The sequence below is a fragment of the Lytechinus pictus genome, chromosome 12, assembly GCF_037042905.1.
Source record: "Lytechinus pictus isolate F3 Inbred chromosome 12, Lp3.0, whole genome shotgun sequence".
Lineage (NCBI taxonomy): Eukaryota > Metazoa > Echinodermata > Echinoidea > Temnopleuroida > Toxopneustidae > Lytechinus > Lytechinus pictus.
Genome location: NC_087256.1, coordinates 5,048,507 through 5,069,149, shown reverse-complemented (window position 1 = coordinate 5,069,149; position 20,643 = coordinate 5,048,507). Strand labels below are relative to the sequence as shown.

The window sequence follows — 20,643 nt, the reverse complement described above, 5'->3', positions numbered from 1 at the left end:
TGATGTATAAAAAATAACTTTTTTTGCAAAATAACCGTGTATGTAGTGTGTTATGGAGTACATGGGATTGAGAGGCAATGTTTCCTTGCCCTTGGAATACGGAATAGGATCAAAGCATGAACAAATCAATTTTGCTCCGTTGACATTATTTTTTATTTCGTTATTAATTTATCTATATTATCATTTATTCATTTTTTAGGGAGTGGGACATTGACGTGGACGTACATTACCATAATCACTTTCACTGATTGCGAAGAAAAATACTTGAACTACATATTGCTCTGGGCCTTTTTTACAATACTCAAATATGACAAATAGGAGAGATTTGGTGTAAGTCTGCTTTTCTAAACATTTTTTTTTCTCGAAAACCCATAGGCTATGCCTATCAATTACTAAATTGTATCGTTGATAATATTAGTCGATCGACCCTTATCAAAGAGTTCGAATACATTGTATTGGGCCTGTTAAGTGCATCTATGAATATTGATATACATGAGCTGGACGATGACTAGGAAAGTGACATCAACTGCTATAGGATTATGGGAAATTGATGGCTTATTCAATTTTCAAGGCCAACATATTGATTTCAATTTTGATTACTTTTTGTCGAAATAAAAAAGTGAAAAACAGTAGGGTATGGGTGAAGGAGATACGTTAATAGGGAATGGGAAGCAGTAGATGCATGGCAAATTTAAGATAAAATATGGAAAACAACATATTTGTTTACAATCATAAAAATTGATATGGTAATAACAATATTGACAATTAAATTGGATATCGAATCAAACGAAAAAATAACACAAGCAATCCAAAATTGAAATAAACCTCACTAATCATATTCTCATTAACATTAAATCCATGCACAAAACTGAAAAAAAAAATTAAACAAGGCTTCGATGTTCATGATATTTTGTATGAAGGCTTTCTATCTATCTATCTATCTATCTATCTCTCTATCTAAATTTATCTGAATCGTTAATGTTAACGATACGCATATAATGAATAGATAATGAGAAGTTGAAAGAATAGACGTGCCCAACCAAGCCATGGTATATAAAGCAAGGTATTCAAAATAACGTCATGTATGGAAACGGGTAGGAATAGGCACAACAAAACGGTTAAGGTTATAGCATAAAATATGATAATGAAATCAATAAATGATCAGCTTTGGAGAATTTATGTAAGAGACACTCACTTTTCGAATATGTACCCCGCACCGCTATGCCCATTATACCAAGTCACAGTAATGAAATTGATTATATACCGATCAAAGTTATTACCACTGGCGCTTCATTCATCGGTTAGGAGTCTATTTCGTTGATGCGACTGTAGCATAAACCTTATATAGTCATCAACAATGCAAATGCAATCTAAATCCTCTTGTACGTTCGACTGCAAAACCTGTTATTTAGAACTATCTGAGATTTGTTTGTTGGATGAGTTGCTTTGTAGTGATTTCGATCGATATATTTCCATATTCATCTGATCTCATCAACAGATCAGCGTTTAAACGACCAACAAAATGGTAAGTAATTTTCATTTCTTGATTGATAATAATTTAATTGTTTACCTGTTACAAAATTGACACAATATTACAAAACACTGAAGTGTCATCATGACAAAGAGAAAGAGAGAATAGAAAAAGAGGGGAGGGGGACTCTAAACTACAGTGCGTATAAAAATAAAGTTTACACTTTGAAAAAGCACTGGGAATTAATATACAGTACAACATGTTGGTAATTTTTTCACATATATTCTTGGGTTTGGGTCTCATCTATCCAATGAAAGTAAAAGTTTTGACAGAATGTTACACTTGAGTGAGCACTGTCCATTTTCGTAAAGCTCGCAGAAATCTGTTTGCGCAGAAATGCTCGTTTTCACGCTGTGTCAAGAGGAAAGGGCGAAATAAAACTTACCCTGCGAAACATTTCTCATACATTTCCCTTGCACTTTTAGTCAATTGAAATAAAACGGATACATTCAAGGATTTTTAAAACAATTTTGCCACCCAAATTGAAATTTCAACACTTAGTAAGCACAACATTTACCCTTTTTGTGCCAGCTGGATCTGAGGACATAACTGAATCTGAACAAAAAGTTTATATCATACATCTCTATAATTTTTTTCACTAAGTTTTTATTATCTAAAGTGGGTTTACATTTCATTTTTCATTTAATACTTGTTTCTCCACACTTTCCCCAAGCTTGACAATGATTAACAAAATGAAAATCAAGCCTAAGCCATTTCATGTAAATTACAGCTCATTGTAAAACAAATATCGTCACGATGGCCTCGGTGTGTGGGGGAGTGGGGTGGGGCGCAATGCACCCTCCTAAGTGTTTTGGGCAAGGAAACAACTTTAAAAAGGTAAAAGATATCTTCAAATCAATTTTACTAGCTAAATTCCATGTGTTCTTCATGATTAAGGTCTACTTTTATATGCATAACTATTTCAAAGTTCTGCGCAAATCATTTTTCACTAACTTTTCAAAAGTAAGTGGTGCTCACTCAAGCGGAAATATTTTTCGACAGTTATATCGTCATTTGCTTAAATGGATCTGTACCAATGTTAAAATGTGGAAAAATCTTTAGGATATTACAAATGTATCATTTTACAGGATTTTTTCTAAGTGTAAACTTTTTTTTGATACGCACTGTATACTAGAAAACGCAAGATTAGCGGTTTTAAAACCATCCTAAACACATGATCCCTTTTAATTGGTCATGCATACCAAATTAACGCATTTCCACGTTTTTTATTTTTTAATTAATTCTTTCACGAAAAAGTAAACCGTTGACAGTCCCTTTTTTCATAATCGTACCAAATATTTGGGAAATGATAAACCGCAAATGCGATATGAAAAATTCACATGCGTAGTGGCCCTTTTTACCCCCACATTTTTATCTTTGTTTAATAATCTAAAAAAAAATAGTGATAGCAACTAGATTATTAGTCAGTTGATATATCTAATCTAATCACATTTGTTTCCGTTTTCCTATTCTGATTCAGAAAGGGCTGTGTTCCTGTAAAAGTTGAATAGAAAGTATTCAGATATGACAAAATTAATATATTTGCAATAAGCTATCGACCCTCTCATCTTGTCATTTCAAATTGTTCTTTCAGATGAAAAGTTGTGAAATATTACTTATGATTAAATAATGAATACTTTCAATCTTTAACTCAGTCAATGTTTCATTTCATCAAGTCTTTTCTGTTTCACATTTTATGACATTTTCATAATACAATGTAAGGTGGTCAGGTTGGCAAACTCTGTAGTTTGAAGCTTAGATCGTATTACCTTGCGATTATTCTGTCTGTGTTTTTATGTAAAATGATCATAGTTCTCTTGTATTTAGGTCTATGATGTTCATGAACATACCATATCATATTTTCCCCCTTGGTTTGACCATACAAGCAGAATTTTATTTTCTCTTTATTTTCAGATTTTCTTCATCGTATTTCTCTTGGTTCTGCCCAGATTGATGATATTTAATGGTGGTAAGAATCGAACACTTTTCATTTTTAATAAGAAGTGCTGTACAAGAATTGTTAATAGTACACACGTCATACTTGCTGGCTCGTAGACCAATTCGGTTTGGATGCTCTTTTTATGATAATTTCTAATTGGGGGATTCAAGAATGCAAGACAAATATTTTGGTGTAGCTTTTATGGAACACAATAGGCATTTTTTTTAATTCTGATCCCTCATTCAGACATTGGACTACAGCTGTTCAGAGAGTTTGGAAATTTCCCTGGCAAAAACGATGTGTTCATACGTTTTTTTTCTACCAAAATGCTGTGCATAAAAATTATGGATTCTTAAGAGATGCATAAAGTGTATATTGAATCTCTTACGGCCGATTATTTAAATATTTACCATTTGGTTAAACGTTATTAGTTGTCGACGCTCTCATTTTGTCACCATAGAAATACCAATTATAATGGTGAATTTCCCGATTCTTCTCGTTAACCCTTAATCAATGAAAAAGTTACAATGTGTGGTCTACTAAATTTCATTTAATGCAGCATTAACAGTCGATGACGGTACTTGTCCCATGCTAACGCAAATCTCCTGTCCTTCAATGCGAGCGCCAGATTCTGATGACGTCATCCAAATGGTGCCTAAACGACTACCACGTGATCATCAGTTGGCAGATCGTCCCGAGATGAAAGGAATTGATCTGAATCTGATATGCTCTGAACCAGGTAACTTTCCTAGTGCGAATAATTTATAGCTTTATTTCCTACGTGGCAACATGTCACGGCTAAATTGAAATCCCATCTCAGTGTAGTCCCTGAGTGGAAAAGTTAAATTGGCTCAACTTGGCTGAATCCAATACGCCTACGAGGAGTCGCCGAGGTGAATCGAAAACTAGTATGTTCGATTTGTTGGTAGACTTCTAGTTCATGTTTCTTCTTACCTATATACATCTTTATCATTTGCTCAGACTTCTGAGCTGAACCCACCTCCAGGATTCCCCGGGAGTGGAGAAAAATGACAGACAGTATTAGAAAACAGGTCAAGGGGTCTCTGGCAGGGCTACTTAGACATGCTGTCAGTTCGTAACTGAAAGTCAAATTTTGATCCAAATATATAGAAATATCTCAACATTTCAGTTTATAGTCTTTCAGCCAAAAGCTCTCACCTCGCAATTCAAGGTTTGTTGCTACACCACGATGTAAAATAGTTTCCTTGGCTTCACTCTCAAAATACATCGTCTCTTCCTTGGATCTGAATCTTAATTATTGATGAATTTCATGTTTCTGAATCAGAGGCGTAACTTTTCGTGTGGTTTAATTAAATCCTTGCAGTAGAATGTTCACTCAGATTTCATTGTATATTTCCATTCGAAAACAATATAGTTTACACGTGTCAGAGGGTGGTTTTTGCATTTTGAATATTAAGTTCCAGTTTGAATTTTGAAATGCTATTTTATCCTAGACTGTTTGACCAACCCCTGTCTTCACGGAGGAACCTGTATGGAAACCTATGATGGATATGAATGTCATTGCTTACATTGCAACACCGGTATTCAATGCCAAGGTAAATAACTCTACACTCATGTTTTATTGTTACATGTACATCGTCATTCTTGCCATAGTTAATTTAAATCACATCAGTTTTGTACTATATACCCCAGGAGCAGGGGCGTCGATCCATTTTTCAGATTGGGGGGCAGAATCATGAATCAACTTTCCAAAGGCACTCGATCACACAAAACAAACAAACTCACCCACACACACACACACACACCCTTATATGCCTATATATATATCTATACACACACACACACACATATATATATATATATAAATATGTATATGACTCATGAGAAAGAGACACATATCTCACCAACAAATTAATGCGAGCGCGAAGCGCGAGCTGAAATTTTTTTGTATACTGATCTGATAACAGGAAAAAGGTGCCTGTTTAGTCATGAGGATACATATCTCACTACACAGATAATGCGAGTGCCGAGAGCCGGAGGTGAAATTTCTTTATATTCTGACCTGTAAGCTTGATATTCTATGCATTTTTGGTACCAATGATTAAGATGGGTATCTAAAAAACAATAGATGCGAGCGCGAAGCGCGTGCTGAAAATTTTGATATTTTGATCAGAAAAAAATTGAGTTTAATGGACGTTTTTAATTAAGAACAAGATATATATCCAACAAAAGATTATTGCTAATCGAACCGCGAGTTATTTTGAGGCTTAGAACTGAAAACGGGACATTCTATTCACCTATTAATCATGAAAAGTATGGGGTTTTGCTACAGAAATGATGCGAGCGCGAAGCGCGAGCTGAAAATTTTTATATTCCAATCTGAAAAGCGGACATTTTGAGCATGATTTCAAATAAAGAACGAGTTGTGTATTTCGATCTCGCTTGCTGATTTCTGTGTAACATTACAATCTTATTTTATTTTTTACACATGCGGAATTATTGGGGGGCAAAACGATATGTTTGCCCCCCCAATATTTTCATTGGTGGGGCGATCGCCCCCCCCCCTGCCCCCCCCCCCCCCCAGGATCGACGCCTCTGCCCAAGAGGTTGATTAACTAGACCAACAACACTCGGGCTACGTAACACAAAGGTTGGCCAATCTCTCTCTCTCTTGTATTCTTCCTCTGTTAAGGTTGGGGATCGTCGATAGCTGAGGTAAATGAAGACACATTCTAGTGGTTGTTAAAAGGTTAAAAATGGTGCTGAGGTGGTTTTGGTAGGTTTTACGAATGAAGTTTTACGAATGAAGTATAGAAGTATGTGTGGAGCCGAGATTAGCTGGCACTGATGGCAAAAGTACAAGGGGAAGAAAGAGTATACACTCCAGTTAAGCTGTATAGATGATCATAGATCATCTTGATCATGTGTCAAGATTATACACTCCAATTAAGATATACGTTACAAATTAAGTAACTGTTTCGACCTTTATTTAAAAAGAATAATGATAATTATCGTTTTAATTATTCAGACAAGTTGCCAAAGGACTGCTCAGAAATCAACGATGCAGGCGGGAGTACGGATGGAATATACAGAATTTGCCTTGATGCTGGCACTGTACAGGAAGAACCTATTGATGTCTATTGCAAATTTTACAGTGGTGATGGGTGGGTGGTAAGAAAACTTAAACTTCTTCACACATGTAAGAAGTGTGGTCAACTGATATACAATCTACAATGAGACTGGGTAAGCATGGTAAGAATGGAACATGAAAGGTTGGTGGTTCAAAGAATACCGAAAGTTTCGAAAATTTTACGCCAAGGTATGTTATGACACCCATAAAACATATAGTTTACGGCATTGATATGAGACATATTATTAATGCAACTTAACCGACACGCATTTTCCTATTCATCCCCGATATAGGCGAGTTGTAATTCAAAATATTGTTTAAACGTACATAATTGGGAAGCAGGAAGTTTTTATTATGCCTTAAAGAGATTTGAAGGATTCCAGAGTTTGGAGATAAATCTACTATAAAATGGTCATATTAATCATGTTAATCGTATCAAACTTTTTGCTCTATGGAGCAACTTGTCAAAACGAATAGAGATGGGATAGAAATTAAGTTGCTGCACTCATCGTTGACTCGTGCATTTTTTGGCAATATTAATGTAATACCTCCATTATACCGCTTAATGGCAGCCAATGTTATATATATATATAAAATATTTTTTCCTAATCCGTACCCTTGTATTCTCCATAAGGTAATTCAACGACGTCAGGATGGTAGCGTAAACTTCTATCGAGACTGGGCTGATTACAAGAATGGCTTTGGTGATTTGAAGAACGAATTCTGGCTTGGTAATGATATCATCCATCGCATAACATACCAGGGATTGTATAGACTTCGTATACAGATGACCGACTTGGAAGGGAATTTGTGGAAAGCTATATATGACAACTTTCGTTTGGCCGATGAGAGTGACGCATACCGCCTGAACGTAGAATACATATTCGGCACTATAGGTTTGTAGTTTTCATTAATTATAGGATGTTCAACCTAGTCATTGTCTACCAATGGGTATTCATTCGCGATATTTCGAAAACATGAATATTAGAGAGCCAATGGCTATGCTATAGCCCGGGGGGGGGGGGGCACTCGACCAAAAAAGTGGTAGGGGTGTGCCGCGGGCGAGACAAAAAACGGGGGCCTTGGAGCGGGCTCATTGTAAAAAGGAGGGTCCTCGGAACAGGCTTCGGAACTACAAATGTTTGTGAAAACGGGGGTCCTTGGAACGGGTCGCCTGCGTGCGAGTGCGTATGCATCCCTATTGCAGCTAGCCCGGCGGCACGACTGACGGGCGCGCTAGCGCAGAGGCGATGGTCGGACAGCGAGCTGCGGCCGCTTTTCACCAAAATTGCGACCGGAACGGCGTAACGGAAAATATGCGAAGCCCTGGAGCGGATTTTTTTCCTTCTTTTTTCTCGAGAAGAAGAAAATGCTATGCTCTGGAGCGGCTTTCTTTGTTCTTTTTCTCAACAAGACAAAAATGCTATGCCTCGGAACGGAAATTTGAGTGTAAAAATGGGGGTCCCCTCCGCGGCACATACCCACTATGCATTATATACTGAGTGCCCCCCCCCCCGGTGCTATAGTACCTAAATTGGTCTGTCCAATATCCATATGCACTTTTGGATCCCTGAAAGTTTCAAGTATGTTTCCAAAACATTGGAATTTGATTTGTATAAATGCACTCTACATTTTGATGAATTTGAAACAATTGCACATCGGTTATGGATTATAGTTACCAGTCGAATTCAGGATTTAATGTTTCCTTTCAATGAGCAAACGAGAATACAAACAGTACTACCACAAAAGTACAAGTTTGGTTTCACTTATGGTACGAAACTGCACACCTAAGAGGTGCTGACACTGAAAAGTGCAAACTTAAAAGTTTCATTTCTTAACGTGTATTACCCTTTGGTGCTTGCAAGTCCTCGGTCGTATTAAACACAATAGTTAGCAATTGATCGCTCATTTGAAAAGCAATTCTGATCGGTTCACAGCAAGTCTACTGTCACTGAGCAAAATGCGCACACAACAATGGTCTTGATATAGGCCATTTCATTTCGCGATCATTCGCTAACCACGCATAGCTTTTGTTACTGGGTCCTGGAGTAACCCAAAGTGCACGGAGACAATGGACATCTTGCCAGAGTCCCTTTTCTAATCCTCAAAGTCGCATGTTTATGATTATTTGTCTGTTTTTCTCTTCATCACAGATGATGCATTGGAAAATTTTCACAATGGTTTACCATTCTCCACCCGAGACCGTGATAATGATGCGTATAATGGAAACTGTGCCGTGGCATATCAAGGAGGGTGGTGGTACAAGGCGTGTCACCGTTCCAACTTGAACGGACGCTGGGCGGTTCCTGATTACACAGGCATGGCATGGTGTAGAGACGATGGAATCTTTTTGCATATGAATTTCTCTATCATGGAAATTAGAAATATGAACTAGGTAGTCAAATAATGTGAAGAAGATATGATGATGATGATATAATCAAACATGCCTAAGAGATGGCAAATAGATCTCTGTGAGATTCTTTTATCCCCCTTTTTTCAAAATGTCAGCCCTTCATAGGATGTTTCATCGAATCAAACAAAACATGTTTTACATAATCATTAAAACTTTAGTGAGACTTGAACCCAACTAATGGCATGATGAGTAGATAACAAGCGGGGGACTGTAGATACAAATAAGGTCAAACACATTTCAACCACAAAAAGGGATTACGATAAAGAGAATTACAAAAAAATAAGGAATAGGATAAGAGATATGAGTTTAGTGTTGATAACTGACAATAGATTTGCGAAAAATAGAAAAGCGTAGGATAAGAACAGATGACGGACAGGAGTTCCAGAATAATGGGAGGGAGTGCCTCATTGATCGTAACAAAGACACGACAAACTCTTTTTGACTTTAATTTTGTGCAATTAGAAGAATTTCATACGCAGGCGGATCCAGGATTTTCCAAAGGGGGCATTTTGATGAGAAAATCTGACAAGTGCAAAAAAAAAAAGAATAAAAGAAGATCTTCACTCCCGATGAAGGTGATTTATGTGACGAAATGTCTGACGATCAACATTTCTCACTACAAATAGGGGGAGGGTTGCACGGGCCATGTGCCCCTTCCCCTGGATCCGCCACAGGTTTCATCATACTACAGAAAGAATGATGGCGATAAATTGTCTAATTATTGCAACTGGAATAATATGTCATATTTGTCAATCGTGATATAATGTTTATTGAGATGTACATGTATATTGGCATATCATTCTTCTAAATTCATGTTTTCATAACTTGGTTCTGTGCATTGATTAGTCCACGTCCTGGACGATTTTTATTGATTGGGCAAACCAAAGGGGCAAACCCTATCGGACCGTACCGATGCCCCCGCGCGCACACATAACCAACACACACACACCCCCAGTGATTCGCCTAACCCAGTGATTCACCTAACCCACTGATTCACTTTCCCCGAAAAATGTTTCATGTGACTATTCAGGGGGTGTGTGTATGCGTGTTCAGGGGATGTAGTGTGTTATGTGTTTGGTATCGTACCAAATAACAACAGTCCAGGAGGTGGACTATGCATTGATTTACAAATAGCAAGCAACCTGGACTTATTAAATTATTGTATCCCAATAAGGTTTGTATTCGAATAAAGGTAATAAAAGTGTATTGTGTCTACAATTACGTAAAACAAAAATAAGCCTAGGTCTTGAAGGGACTCTAAATACTCAGTGGCAACAGTTTAAACATGCTCCTTTTTATTCATAGATAACTTGTTAAAGTGATTTAATGTACAAGAGGAAAATTTAAATTAACGAATAGTGATCTGATTTTCAGTTGCAAATTGTCCGAGGTTCATGCCTGATTTAAAAAAAGACTGGTCTAATAGAAAATCAATGAGCCACAATTAACAGTTATCATAACTTTGTGTTATTCTATTTTTTTTTCAAACCAATAATGTGTGCTTTGGAAGAAAACTACCCCGGGGGGCCACTTCCATTGACGAGTGGATACCATGCGCGACCGTGGGGTCTCGAAAAGCACCCTAAACACGTATTTTCCATATTCTGAAAATGCACCCCTTAACAAGTATTGGCGTGTGAAACCCTACCCTTAACAAGTATTGGAAACAAAACGATACTCTTGGCAAGTATTCCCTGAAATTGAACCCCTTAACAAGTACAGCGATATTTTATTGTTATGTCACGGGTCCGTCGGTCGTCGGTTTTACCTTTACACACCATTTGGTTTAGTACGGCCCCACCTTCCACACCTCGCGCAAATCGGACTCTAAACACGTAGTGTTGGGGCAAAAAGGACATCCTTTATAAAACATTTTAATTTTGTTTTATCATCCCTGCAAATTTGACCCTAAACACGTAGCTTTCCTAGCAAAATAGATACCCTTTTTTCATTATTTTTGTGTTTTTGACACCCTTATCACGTTACGTACGTAACGTGTCCTATCATGAAAAAGACATCCTTTTTACGTGTTTTTTTGGTCGCGCATGGTATCCACTCGTCAATGTAAGTGGCCCCCCGGGAAAACTACACAGAGTTGGATAAGGTTTTTAGCCAATTGTTGTGTGGACAGTATCTTGCCCAACATTTTAAGAGTGTACATGTACATTAAGATATAAATATAGCATATAATTAAACAAAGTCTTAAAATGCTCCTCATAATGTATATAGATCATTGGGAGTCACTTTGACACCGTTCTCACGACCGTCTTAAACGAGTTTACTGGAAATAAGTTTAGTTTTAGAAAGTATAATGAGAACGGTTTGTCTTCACATTGACCGACCTTCGAATTGACCGACCTTCTTTTATTTCTCTCTCCCTCCTCTCTCCCCCCCCCCCTCTTTCTCTTACCTTCCTCTCTCTTCTTTCTTCTTTATCCTGTTCTCCTTCTATAGGTCAGACAGTTTATGAACTTGTCACTAGCGTACATACGGGGGGGGGGCAGAGGGGGCAGACTGCCCCCCCCCCTGACGAGTCACAACCCATGCAAGGGACATATCCCTGCCCCCTTGAAGACCTTTTTTTTTTTTGCTTGTCAAATTTTTTGGCGGACGAATTTGCCCCCCCCCCTGTGGAAAATCCTAGGTACGCCACTGGAACTTGTATATTGTGAGCCATTGTAGTCGTTACTCCTTTTTAAAATAATTTTGTTCATTGTATATATGTTGTGTGTGTCAGGACCATGATGTAAAACAGCCTCGGCTGACCATGTTTTATCTTTATCCTGAATAAATATGTTACAATAAAATAAATAAAATAAATAAATTCACATGAGACCATCACAATTACAACTTGACTCGCTGTGGCGAGAGGAGCATTATGTACACAAGTCATTTTTAGGCGGCTTGTGTTATCACATCGGTTTGTCGCGTCGGGTCGGGCAACTATACCCGACCATTCGGGAATAGAGCCCCTGCATTCCCGAAACGTCGGGTCCCGTTTACCCGACCATTCGATAATTGTGGTATAATTTGCATCAATTATCGGGTAAACTGGACCCGACCAGTCGGGAAAGTTAGGGTGCCCGTTTCTCGACTGGTCGGGTAAATTACATGATTGGACCCAACGTTTCGAAAATTGAGGGGGCTATTTTCTCAAATGGCCGGTTTTCTGGTTTCGAGAGTGCCCGACCCGACCCCACAACCCGGTAGGCTAAAGTACATTTATATCACTTAACCCGACTTAATGCAATGGTCATGGTGGAGTATGATTTCAAATTCATAGTCAGACTTTGAAGGTCGAGTGGATGCGATCAAGAGGGTGTGTGTGTGTGCGAGAGAGAGGGAGAGAGAGAGAGAGAGAGAGAGAGGGGGGGGTAATAAAGAGAGGGAGAGACGGAGCAAAGAAGAAGACAGGGGGTGACATAGAAAGAGATAGAGTACACAATAAATATATAGATCAAGAACGAAATAGAAAGATAGACAGAAAAAAAAAATTAATGGAGATAGAGAGAGAGAGGGAGAGAGATAGATAGATAGATTGTACAAGCGAGGGGCGATGTAGAAGTGGAAATTTGTGTGTGTGTTTTTTTATTCCAACGTAGCCATGCACACTGCGCTAAATTAATATTCGATACGCGAAAGGGATGAAAGCTGGGGGAAAGAGAAAATAAAAAAAGAGATAAGTGATTTGTCAAGGAAGGATAGATGAGAGAGACTATTATAAATATAATAAAAATTAAGGTTGCAGAGAAACAGAGATGGAAAGAAATAGTGGAGTGGGGGTGAAAAAAAATGAATGCAAGTATTGAGAGCGACAGAAATAAAACAGAAAAAGAAATAGATAAAAAAAAGGAAAACTGGGGAAAGAGTGAATGAAACCAATGAAATTAGGAAAGGAGGAGGGGAGGGGTGAGGAGGTAAAGGACATGAATCCTAGAGGGCAGTATGGGGACATTAAATGAGAAAACTCAAGGGACATAAGATATGAACAGAGAACAAAAGGAGTGGAAGAGTTGGGAAAGGGATGAAGAGGGAAAAAAGGAGTATCAGAGAAAAAGGAAAAAAGAAACAGAGTGACAAAGTTGATAAAATCACACGTCATCAATAACTTTGTCAACTATAGTCAGCTGGTGTAGGACCCAGTACTGATAATGATCCTGAGTATAATGTAAATTCAAACCAAAATTCCACCATTTTGTTATAAGCCCTCTTTGTATATACACAGCCCCTTTATTTCAAACAATTAAACAATCAATAATCAAGAGATCTCAAGAAAAACTAATTAAAAGTATTTTCTCTCGGCTTTTATTTCAGAAATAGTTTAATTAGGTCGTAAAAATTATCTTAATCAGCTAATAGTTTGCTTAAAGACCATTACTGCTATATGCCTACCTCCGAAGGAAATTATGGATCGCTAGCAGCAGGCTAATTACTTTGAAAATTCTTTATAAAAATTGGAATACGACTGCTGGACGATTACTTCGATCCGATTTTAGTTTGGATGCAGATCATTTGAAACTGGAACTGACGCCTTCAATAACCATGACTTCTTTTCAGCTTCTGGTCTTTGCTGGTCTTCTCGTAGCAGGTGGATCAATACCAACTGAAATAGTGAAGAAAGTTTTTTCGTTAAAAATACATTTTTATAATGCACTATTACCTTAATCGTTGTATAAAAAATATGCAATGCAACTGCATATTTAGAAATTCAGAGTTCTGATTCTTATTACATGACTTTCCCGTTTCTTTCAGTTTCATGCGATATCTGTTTCGACGATCCACATGATCTAGGTTGCTTTGAAACGCAATTAAGATGCCACAATCGGAACCCAAACAACCCAGACGACATCGGTACCACTTTCGAGCTTTATACCCGTCAGAACCCAGATCATGGTGAGATCCTAGACCGTCAGAACCCTCTAACCATCCAGGCATCTAGCTTTGATCCAAACCGAGAAACCAAGCTTATCGTTCATGGATGGACTGATAGTATGTCTGGGGAAAGCTGGATAACGATGAAGAACACGTTCCTTCATTCAGTAAGAATTGTTTCGATATACTGCCCTTTTTAATGTTAAGGTTTTGATAAGCGGTCAATTTATTTTTGAGAGCATTTGATACAATATTGTCCAATTCTAAGATGCTACCGTCCCACAAATGAAACCGCATCCAAACCGATCAATTTTCCATGTTATTTGTAATCACATATACCATCGGACGATCAGGGCCCTGGGAACGATTTTTTGGCTGGGGTGCTGGCTGAAGTAAATTTGACAAGCAAAAAAAAAAAGGGTTTTCCTACCAAATGCGGGTCGGTTTGGTCCTGATAAATTTGACAAGCCAAAAAAAAAAGGTTCTCAACCAAAAGAAATTTGTCTATTTCCTTACATTTCTCAAATTTTCGACACCTACCAGAATTCCAGGGGGTGCTGCCTATGGATAATAATACACGTAGCACCCCTGGAAATTCTTGGAGGTGGTTCAACACCTCCAGCATGCCCGATCACTTCTCAGGGCCATGAGGACGATTTGGCGTCGGTTTCATTGGTGTGGCTCTTCATCACTGTCTTCAAAGTCTACTGATCTTGGTACAATCATACCAATGCAATCTGCATGGCTGCAATCCGAGCGATTGTCTCTAACATAGGTATTCATAATAACGTAATAACTTTTTTTCGGTTTAGAGTTGGTTTTGAGGATGAAACTGTAGCATTTTCAATGCTATATTTTACCATGGACTTGATTCAGGTACAACTTCAATTTCAGATGTCTGTTCCCACTAAGCAATCCAAAATGTTTTGCATTATCTGTATGTACAAGTAGGGCCTATGTGGGGGGTTTTTCAACATTTTTCCTAAAGTTCACACTTGATAGATAAAAATTAATTTATTACACATGACCATTCATCAGAGAAAACACACATAAATGAAGCATAATCGAAATAAGAGTAATCTACTTACTCAATTTAGACAATTTCTTTACGAATTCCTTAAATTTTTGGCGCAAGCCACTGTAAATCCTTAGACAAATAATTCGGATGATTGCTCAGGCATGAACGAAATTCTATTTTTGATGAAATCTGATGAATGAGATTTCACAGTTGATAATAGGCTCATTGATATAATCCTCATAATTCTGAAATCGAAAAAAAAAATATCCCCCCCCCCCCGAAATAAATGAATTCAACACATTGTAGGTCTACAGTGAAAAAAAATTCGGAAGCACTTAATTACCAACAAACATAATAACATTTAAAATTGTGAAACTTGGTGGTAAATCCTAAATCGTTTCGGTTTATCATTCAAAGTACGACGTGAACGTGGTGATGGTTGACTGGTCGTCAGGAGCCAGTAAGGGATATTACAAGAGCAGAGCTAATACTCGGGTCGTCGGCAGGGAGATCGCTAAGCTGATTGAAGCTTTCCAAGCTGCTGCTGGGGCTACCTTCGACTCCATGCACATCATCGGACACAGCCTGGGGGCCCATATCGGGGGTTACGCCGGGGAGGCCTGCTCAGGAACCATCGGCAGAGTATCAGGTAAAGGATCATATACCAAATGGAGGAGGGGGTGGTCAGATTTCGTTCTAACAGGAATGTTCAACGCAATTCATTTCCAAGGCTCATGTTGACGGAAAATGTGTCCATTACATTTGTTATTCAAAAGATTTATCATTCGATTTCATTTCAAGAGGGATATAAAAGAAATATAGGCCAGATGTTTTTGTTGTAAATGATAGCGGGAATTACTCCTAGGTTGGACTAGCAATATCCCCCCCTCGGAAAAAAAAGTAGAAATTACTCATAAAACATCGGGCAAGTAATTTCCCACTATAGTGGGGTATATTTTTTTTCAACATAATCATGTTTTTATTTTACTTGTACTCTAAAGCTAACAGAGAGAAATTTGAAAACACCAGATTTGTCGATTCTCAAAATCATCACCTTCATCGTCGTCATCATCATCATCATAATTATTATCACCTTCATCGTCGTCGTCGTCGTCATCATCATCATCATTATCATCATTATCATCATCATCATCATCATCATCATCTTCATTATCATAATCACCTTCATCGTCATTATCATCATCATCATCATCATCTTCATCTTCATCATCTTCATCATCATCATCATCATCTTCATCTTCATCTTCATCATCATCATCATCATGCATCATCATCGTTGTCGTCATAATCATCATCATTATCCTTCTAATGTTTGTTATCAAAATTATACTTCTCTCTGTCTGTTTGTAGTTATTTTACCCCCTCCTTACTTTCGCCCCCCCCCCCTCTCTCTCTCGCTCTCTCCCATAGGCTTGGATCCTGCAGGCCCAGACTTCAGTGGTGATCTTGATAATACCTGTCGACTGGATAAAACAGACGCCCTCTTCGTCGATGTCATGCATACAGATGGAGAAACCTTTTGGGGTGGTGGACTTGGACTAATGGACCAGGTATATACAGTGCGTCCCACAAAAAACGAAACCGAGATTTATCGATGATTTATCATAACTTAATCGCAAATACAATAGACAAATGACCTACCATTTTAAAGCTTAGAATCTCCTCTTTCATCTGAAATTACTTAGATTATTTCTCATTCACGCATGAGTGAGCAAAAACAATTTGAAAAGGGGATACCAAAAAGTCACTTGGCGGGCCGTATCTGAGTTTTAAAAAGAAAACCACATTTTTAAAAAGTTCAATATCTGCTCTTTAATTTGATACCTCAATTACAGAAAATGGTCAAGAACTAACAAAGTTCTGGTTATTTGAAATAAGGCTTGAATTTCAATAATTTCATAAAATGAAGAGGTTTTACAGGCTAGCGTTCAAACTCACTCGACACTCCGTTTTGTTGACGATCAGCCATGCATTAAGTCTTTTGTTATCGTGCGATAGTTTCTGTGGGAAACCCGTGAAAACACGTTTATTTCATGAAATTATGGAAATACAAGCATTGTTTCGAGGGATCATAACTTTTTTACTACTTGACCATTTTCTGTGATTTAGGTATCAAAGAAAAGAGAAGATATTGAACTTTTTAGTCATGTGATTTTCTTTTTGAAATTCAGATACCCCCCGCAAAATGAGTTTTTGGCATCCTTTCTTCGAATTGTTTTTGCTCAATCATGCGTGAATAAGGAATAATCTAAATAATACCAGATGAAAGAGGAGATTCTAAGCTTTACATTGGTATGTCATTTGTCTATTTTATTCATGATTTAGTTATGATAAATCATCGCTAAATCTCGGTTTCGTTTTTTCTGGGACGCACTGTATACTGTATAAAAAAATTACCATCACTAGCGTTTTGGTGTTGTTGTTGTTGAGAGAGTAAGAAATGCAAACAAAGGGCTATAGATCCTGAAATTTAACTTTTAAAAATAAGTTTGAGAATATATTAGGCCCTTCGTGCGGGATGGTGGGTAATTGGTGTTTGGCCGTGTGATTAGAGATATAGGCTAAAGAGCGAAATATTGCTGAGGGGCCCCTGGTGGGCTCGAGGGGGCGGAGCCCCTTGAAGCTTTGGAATATGAGGCTTTTTAAATGGCCAAGAGGGGATATAATTAATATCAATACAAGAAACACGAATGCAAACAAACTACACAATTTATTATTTTTCAAATGATAAGTGACTTTTCACAACATACCAGTGATACCGCTAGTTTTTCACGAGGGCTTGCACACATGCACAACAGGCAATACCTTGCAGTATTTCTCTTTCACAAACTTGGATTTTAAATAATCGGCTTCGGAAACAAAGTTCCTGATTTTCAATGTGTCTAAATCTCCTTACTTCTGTGAAAATTGTTTGATGGTTAAAACTTACCCGACTTACTTTTCGTGATGCCACACTAATATGCAAATTAAGAGCTTCATTTTATATCTGTATAATATGTCACCATATTTTCCGATATGATGTGCTTTGCCAGGAGTCAGTTGTTGATTAAAAGCAAGAATTGTCAAGTATAAGAGTGTTAAATCATGGATTTATTGTCATCATTTCAAATGCTGCATCTGAGCAATTCCATCAATTTTCAATGTATAATCTGGAAATGCGAAATTATTAGCCGTAGAAATAGTTGAAAACGTGATAGATATCCGACGAACGGGGCTATCAGATCACTTGTGATCATATAGAGATAATTTGTATACCTCTATCGTGATGCACATATTATTAACACTCGCACATGAATCCATACACCAAGTATATAAAAACCATAACGTTAGAATAAATAAAAATAAAATCAACAAAGACTTAAGTTTAAAATATAACTGACTTGTTTTTTCCTTTGTGTAAAATTATCATCAAACATCAATTCTACACACATATTTTCCCAATTTTTTCATACCGGCTCCCACGCGCCACTCCGTAAGGCTCGGTGCGCCACAAGAGGCGCGCGCGCCGCTATTTGAGAATCCCTGTCCTGGTTTAACTTATTGTGTGTAATTATTTTTGTTTTAATTAAACATTCGACATTTTAAAAGATGTTCAATAACATGGAGAGTTGATAATGCCAAAAGTTTAATGATAGAGAGGAAGAAAATCGCAGTATGGTAATGATATTAAGAGTTGTATGAACACCAACCTGGTGGACTGTACTTAAAACGGATGATGATGATGATGATGATAACCCCGGGATTAAAACATATAAATTGGATTGAATTTTTTTATGATAACTTTAATTGTGTACATTTTAGCATGTGAATGTACATGTTTATAGCAAAAAAAAATCACATCTGCGTTTATCTACCTCGATTGTCACAGCTTGGTCATCAAGACTTCTACCCCAACAACGGTCAGGAAATGCCCGGATGTTCTAAAGTCTCCGTCAGCTGTGATCACAGCCGAGCCGTCGAGTATTACATCGAGAGCATCTCGTCTACGCGCCCATTCTCTTCCGTGAAGATGACCTCCAACTCTGACACCCTAGACGAGGGAATTTGGTGGTGGTGTTCTAGTGTTATTTGCCCAGAGATGGGGTACAAGGCGGATCCCAGCTGTAATGAAGGCTTGTATTATCTTGAAACCAACGATGAGAGTCCTTACTGTATGTAAGACCGTTGTCATGGTTACATAAATCTTTAGAAAAAACAACACGGACATTCGCTCTGGTTGGTTTTCCTTATTTTAATTCCATTTATTCTTTCATCCAGAAAATATATTCAAACACATAAAAAGTGTAGTGAAGGAGCTTTCATGTCAAATTCATGTAGATAAACAAAGAGCCAAAATTCTACTACAATATTATTATAATACATAAATTTAATTTATAAATTTCTGGGGAAATTCCCTTATGATTTACAGTCACGTATGGTGGTTAATCTGTGGATTATTTTATGTAAAATTTGACCCATAGTGATTTACATTTAAAGACCGATATTGCGTGATATCGACAGATAGATGGTATGTTGTTTTTAAGTGACATCGACCTAGGATGACATATAGAAAAGTGAATAGTTCTCTAGTTTGCCGTGGACTGTTTGCTATAAACGAGCTAGTCGATATTTTGAAACGAATTTTAGAAAATACACAGTGTCATTCTCAGTAGAGAGTCTCATTATTACACCATTTATTTTTTATGGGCATGTATGTGTGTTTACCCAAACTCGACGCTTCGATATATATATGTTCTTGGTTGTTGTTTTTTCAGGATCAAACACATGCCACCCCCTCCCCCGAAAAAAATACAGTGTACAGTGAGGCATACTGACTCACGCTTCGCCATAAACACCTCCAGAAGTATACTGGTTTTACATGTGCTTGGTACGCCAGCGTCAACAGTGATATAAATTTTGCTGGATCACTGTAAAAAAATGAAATGCTAAATCGACATTTCATGTGGTAAATGCAACATTTAGAAAAAAAATTGTCATTCCTCCAACCTTTTAAAATGTTAATTTAACATTTCATTATTAGAGTGATTAAGTCACAAGTTAATACACAAACTACGGTACTACTTAATATTTTCGACATGATTATTAAAAAAAATCATACCTATTGTCTGACTGTCAATTATGACGGGCCCCACTTTCCATAGTTGAAGATGGTTCAATGTTAAATCATAACATTTTCTTAGCTAATGCCTGAATATGTTTTGTCGAAACGTGAAATGTTTCATTATACTTGGAATTAAGGAGAGATTTATTGATCTGTAAGTGAAATTGAACAGAGATATTATGATGATATTAAAGGGCTCAAGTAAAAAAAGAAAACCCGTATCTCTCTTCGTCTTCTCTTTACACTGTACATCAACAAGAAAAAAAAAAGAAGAAGAAATATTATGCAGAGAATTGGTGATTGGAGGAACAAAATGTAGACCAATTGAGGAAGAGGAAAGGTGAGGGGGATTTGGAACAGGTGAGGATAGAGCACATAGGTGAGAGAAGAAGGGATAGTAAGGAATATGAGATTGGATGACACGAGAGAGAACATAATTTTCGGAAGATATAATATTATACATGTACATGAAAAAATAGGCAAAGAGTGGAAAGAGGAATGGGAAAGAAAGAACGAGATGTGAGAGGGAGAAGGGGGAGGTGAAAAGAGTTCGATTGGACAGAGAGTGGTATGTTTATGCTGGAAGGGCCGACGCCCCCCACTGCGCAGCGCATCCGTGTCCAATGAAAACGTCGA

At 37.6% G+C, this 20,643-nt stretch overlaps 2 protein-coding genes across 2 annotated transcripts; both read left to right on the top strand.

Moving 5' to 3' along the window:
• Positions 1-1,455: 1,455 nt before the first annotated feature.
• On the top strand, positions 1,456-10,488 carry LOC129273221 (ficolin-3-like). The gene is made up of 7 exons (XM_054910251.2): positions 1,456-1,525; positions 3,446-3,500; positions 4,030-4,209; positions 4,946-5,047; positions 6,481-6,623; positions 7,217-7,478; positions 8,736-10,488. The coding sequence occupies exons 1-7, from the start codon at positions 1,523-1,525 to the stop codon at positions 8,975-8,977; spliced, it is 987 nt and encodes a 328-aa protein (XP_054766226.2). The 5' UTR covers positions 1,456-1,522; the 3' UTR covers positions 8,978-10,488.
• A 2,991-nt stretch (positions 10,489-13,479) lies between these two features.
• On the top strand, positions 13,480-20,210 carry LOC129272861 (pancreatic lipase-related protein 2-like). Its single transcript, XM_054909950.2, has 5 exons — positions 13,480-13,583; positions 13,748-14,034; positions 15,303-15,534; positions 16,317-16,456; positions 18,775-20,210. Exons 1-5 carry the CDS (start codon positions 13,538-13,540, stop codon positions 19,063-19,065), a joined length of 996 nt encoding a protein of 331 aa, XP_054765925.2. The 5' UTR covers positions 13,480-13,537; the 3' UTR covers positions 19,066-20,210.
• The last annotated feature ends 433 nt before the right edge of the window (positions 20,211-20,643 follow it).

Bases quoted from the DNA above. Each gene is read 5' to 3' on its own strand.
- LOC129273221 (XM_054910251.2), top strand. The intron at 5,048-6,480 runs GTAAATAACTCT...TTAATTATTCAG, and splicing joins CACCGGTATTCAATGCCAAG to ACAAGTTGCCAAAGGACTGC. The intron at 6,624-7,216 runs GTAAGAAAACTT...ATTCTCCATAAG, and splicing joins ACAGTGGTGATGGGTGGGTG to GTAATTCAACGACGTCAGGA.
- LOC129272861 (XM_054909950.2), top strand. From the start codon at position 13,538: ATGACTTCTTTTCAGCTTCTGGTCTTTGCTGGTCTTCTCGTAGCAG. The intron at 13,584-13,747 runs GTGGATCAATAC...CGTTTCTTTCAG, and splicing joins TGCTGGTCTTCTCGTAGCAG to TTTCATGCGATATCTGTTTC. The intron at 14,035-15,302 runs GTAAGAATTGTT...TATCATTCAAAG, and splicing joins AGAACACGTTCCTTCATTCA to TACGACGTGAACGTGGTGAT.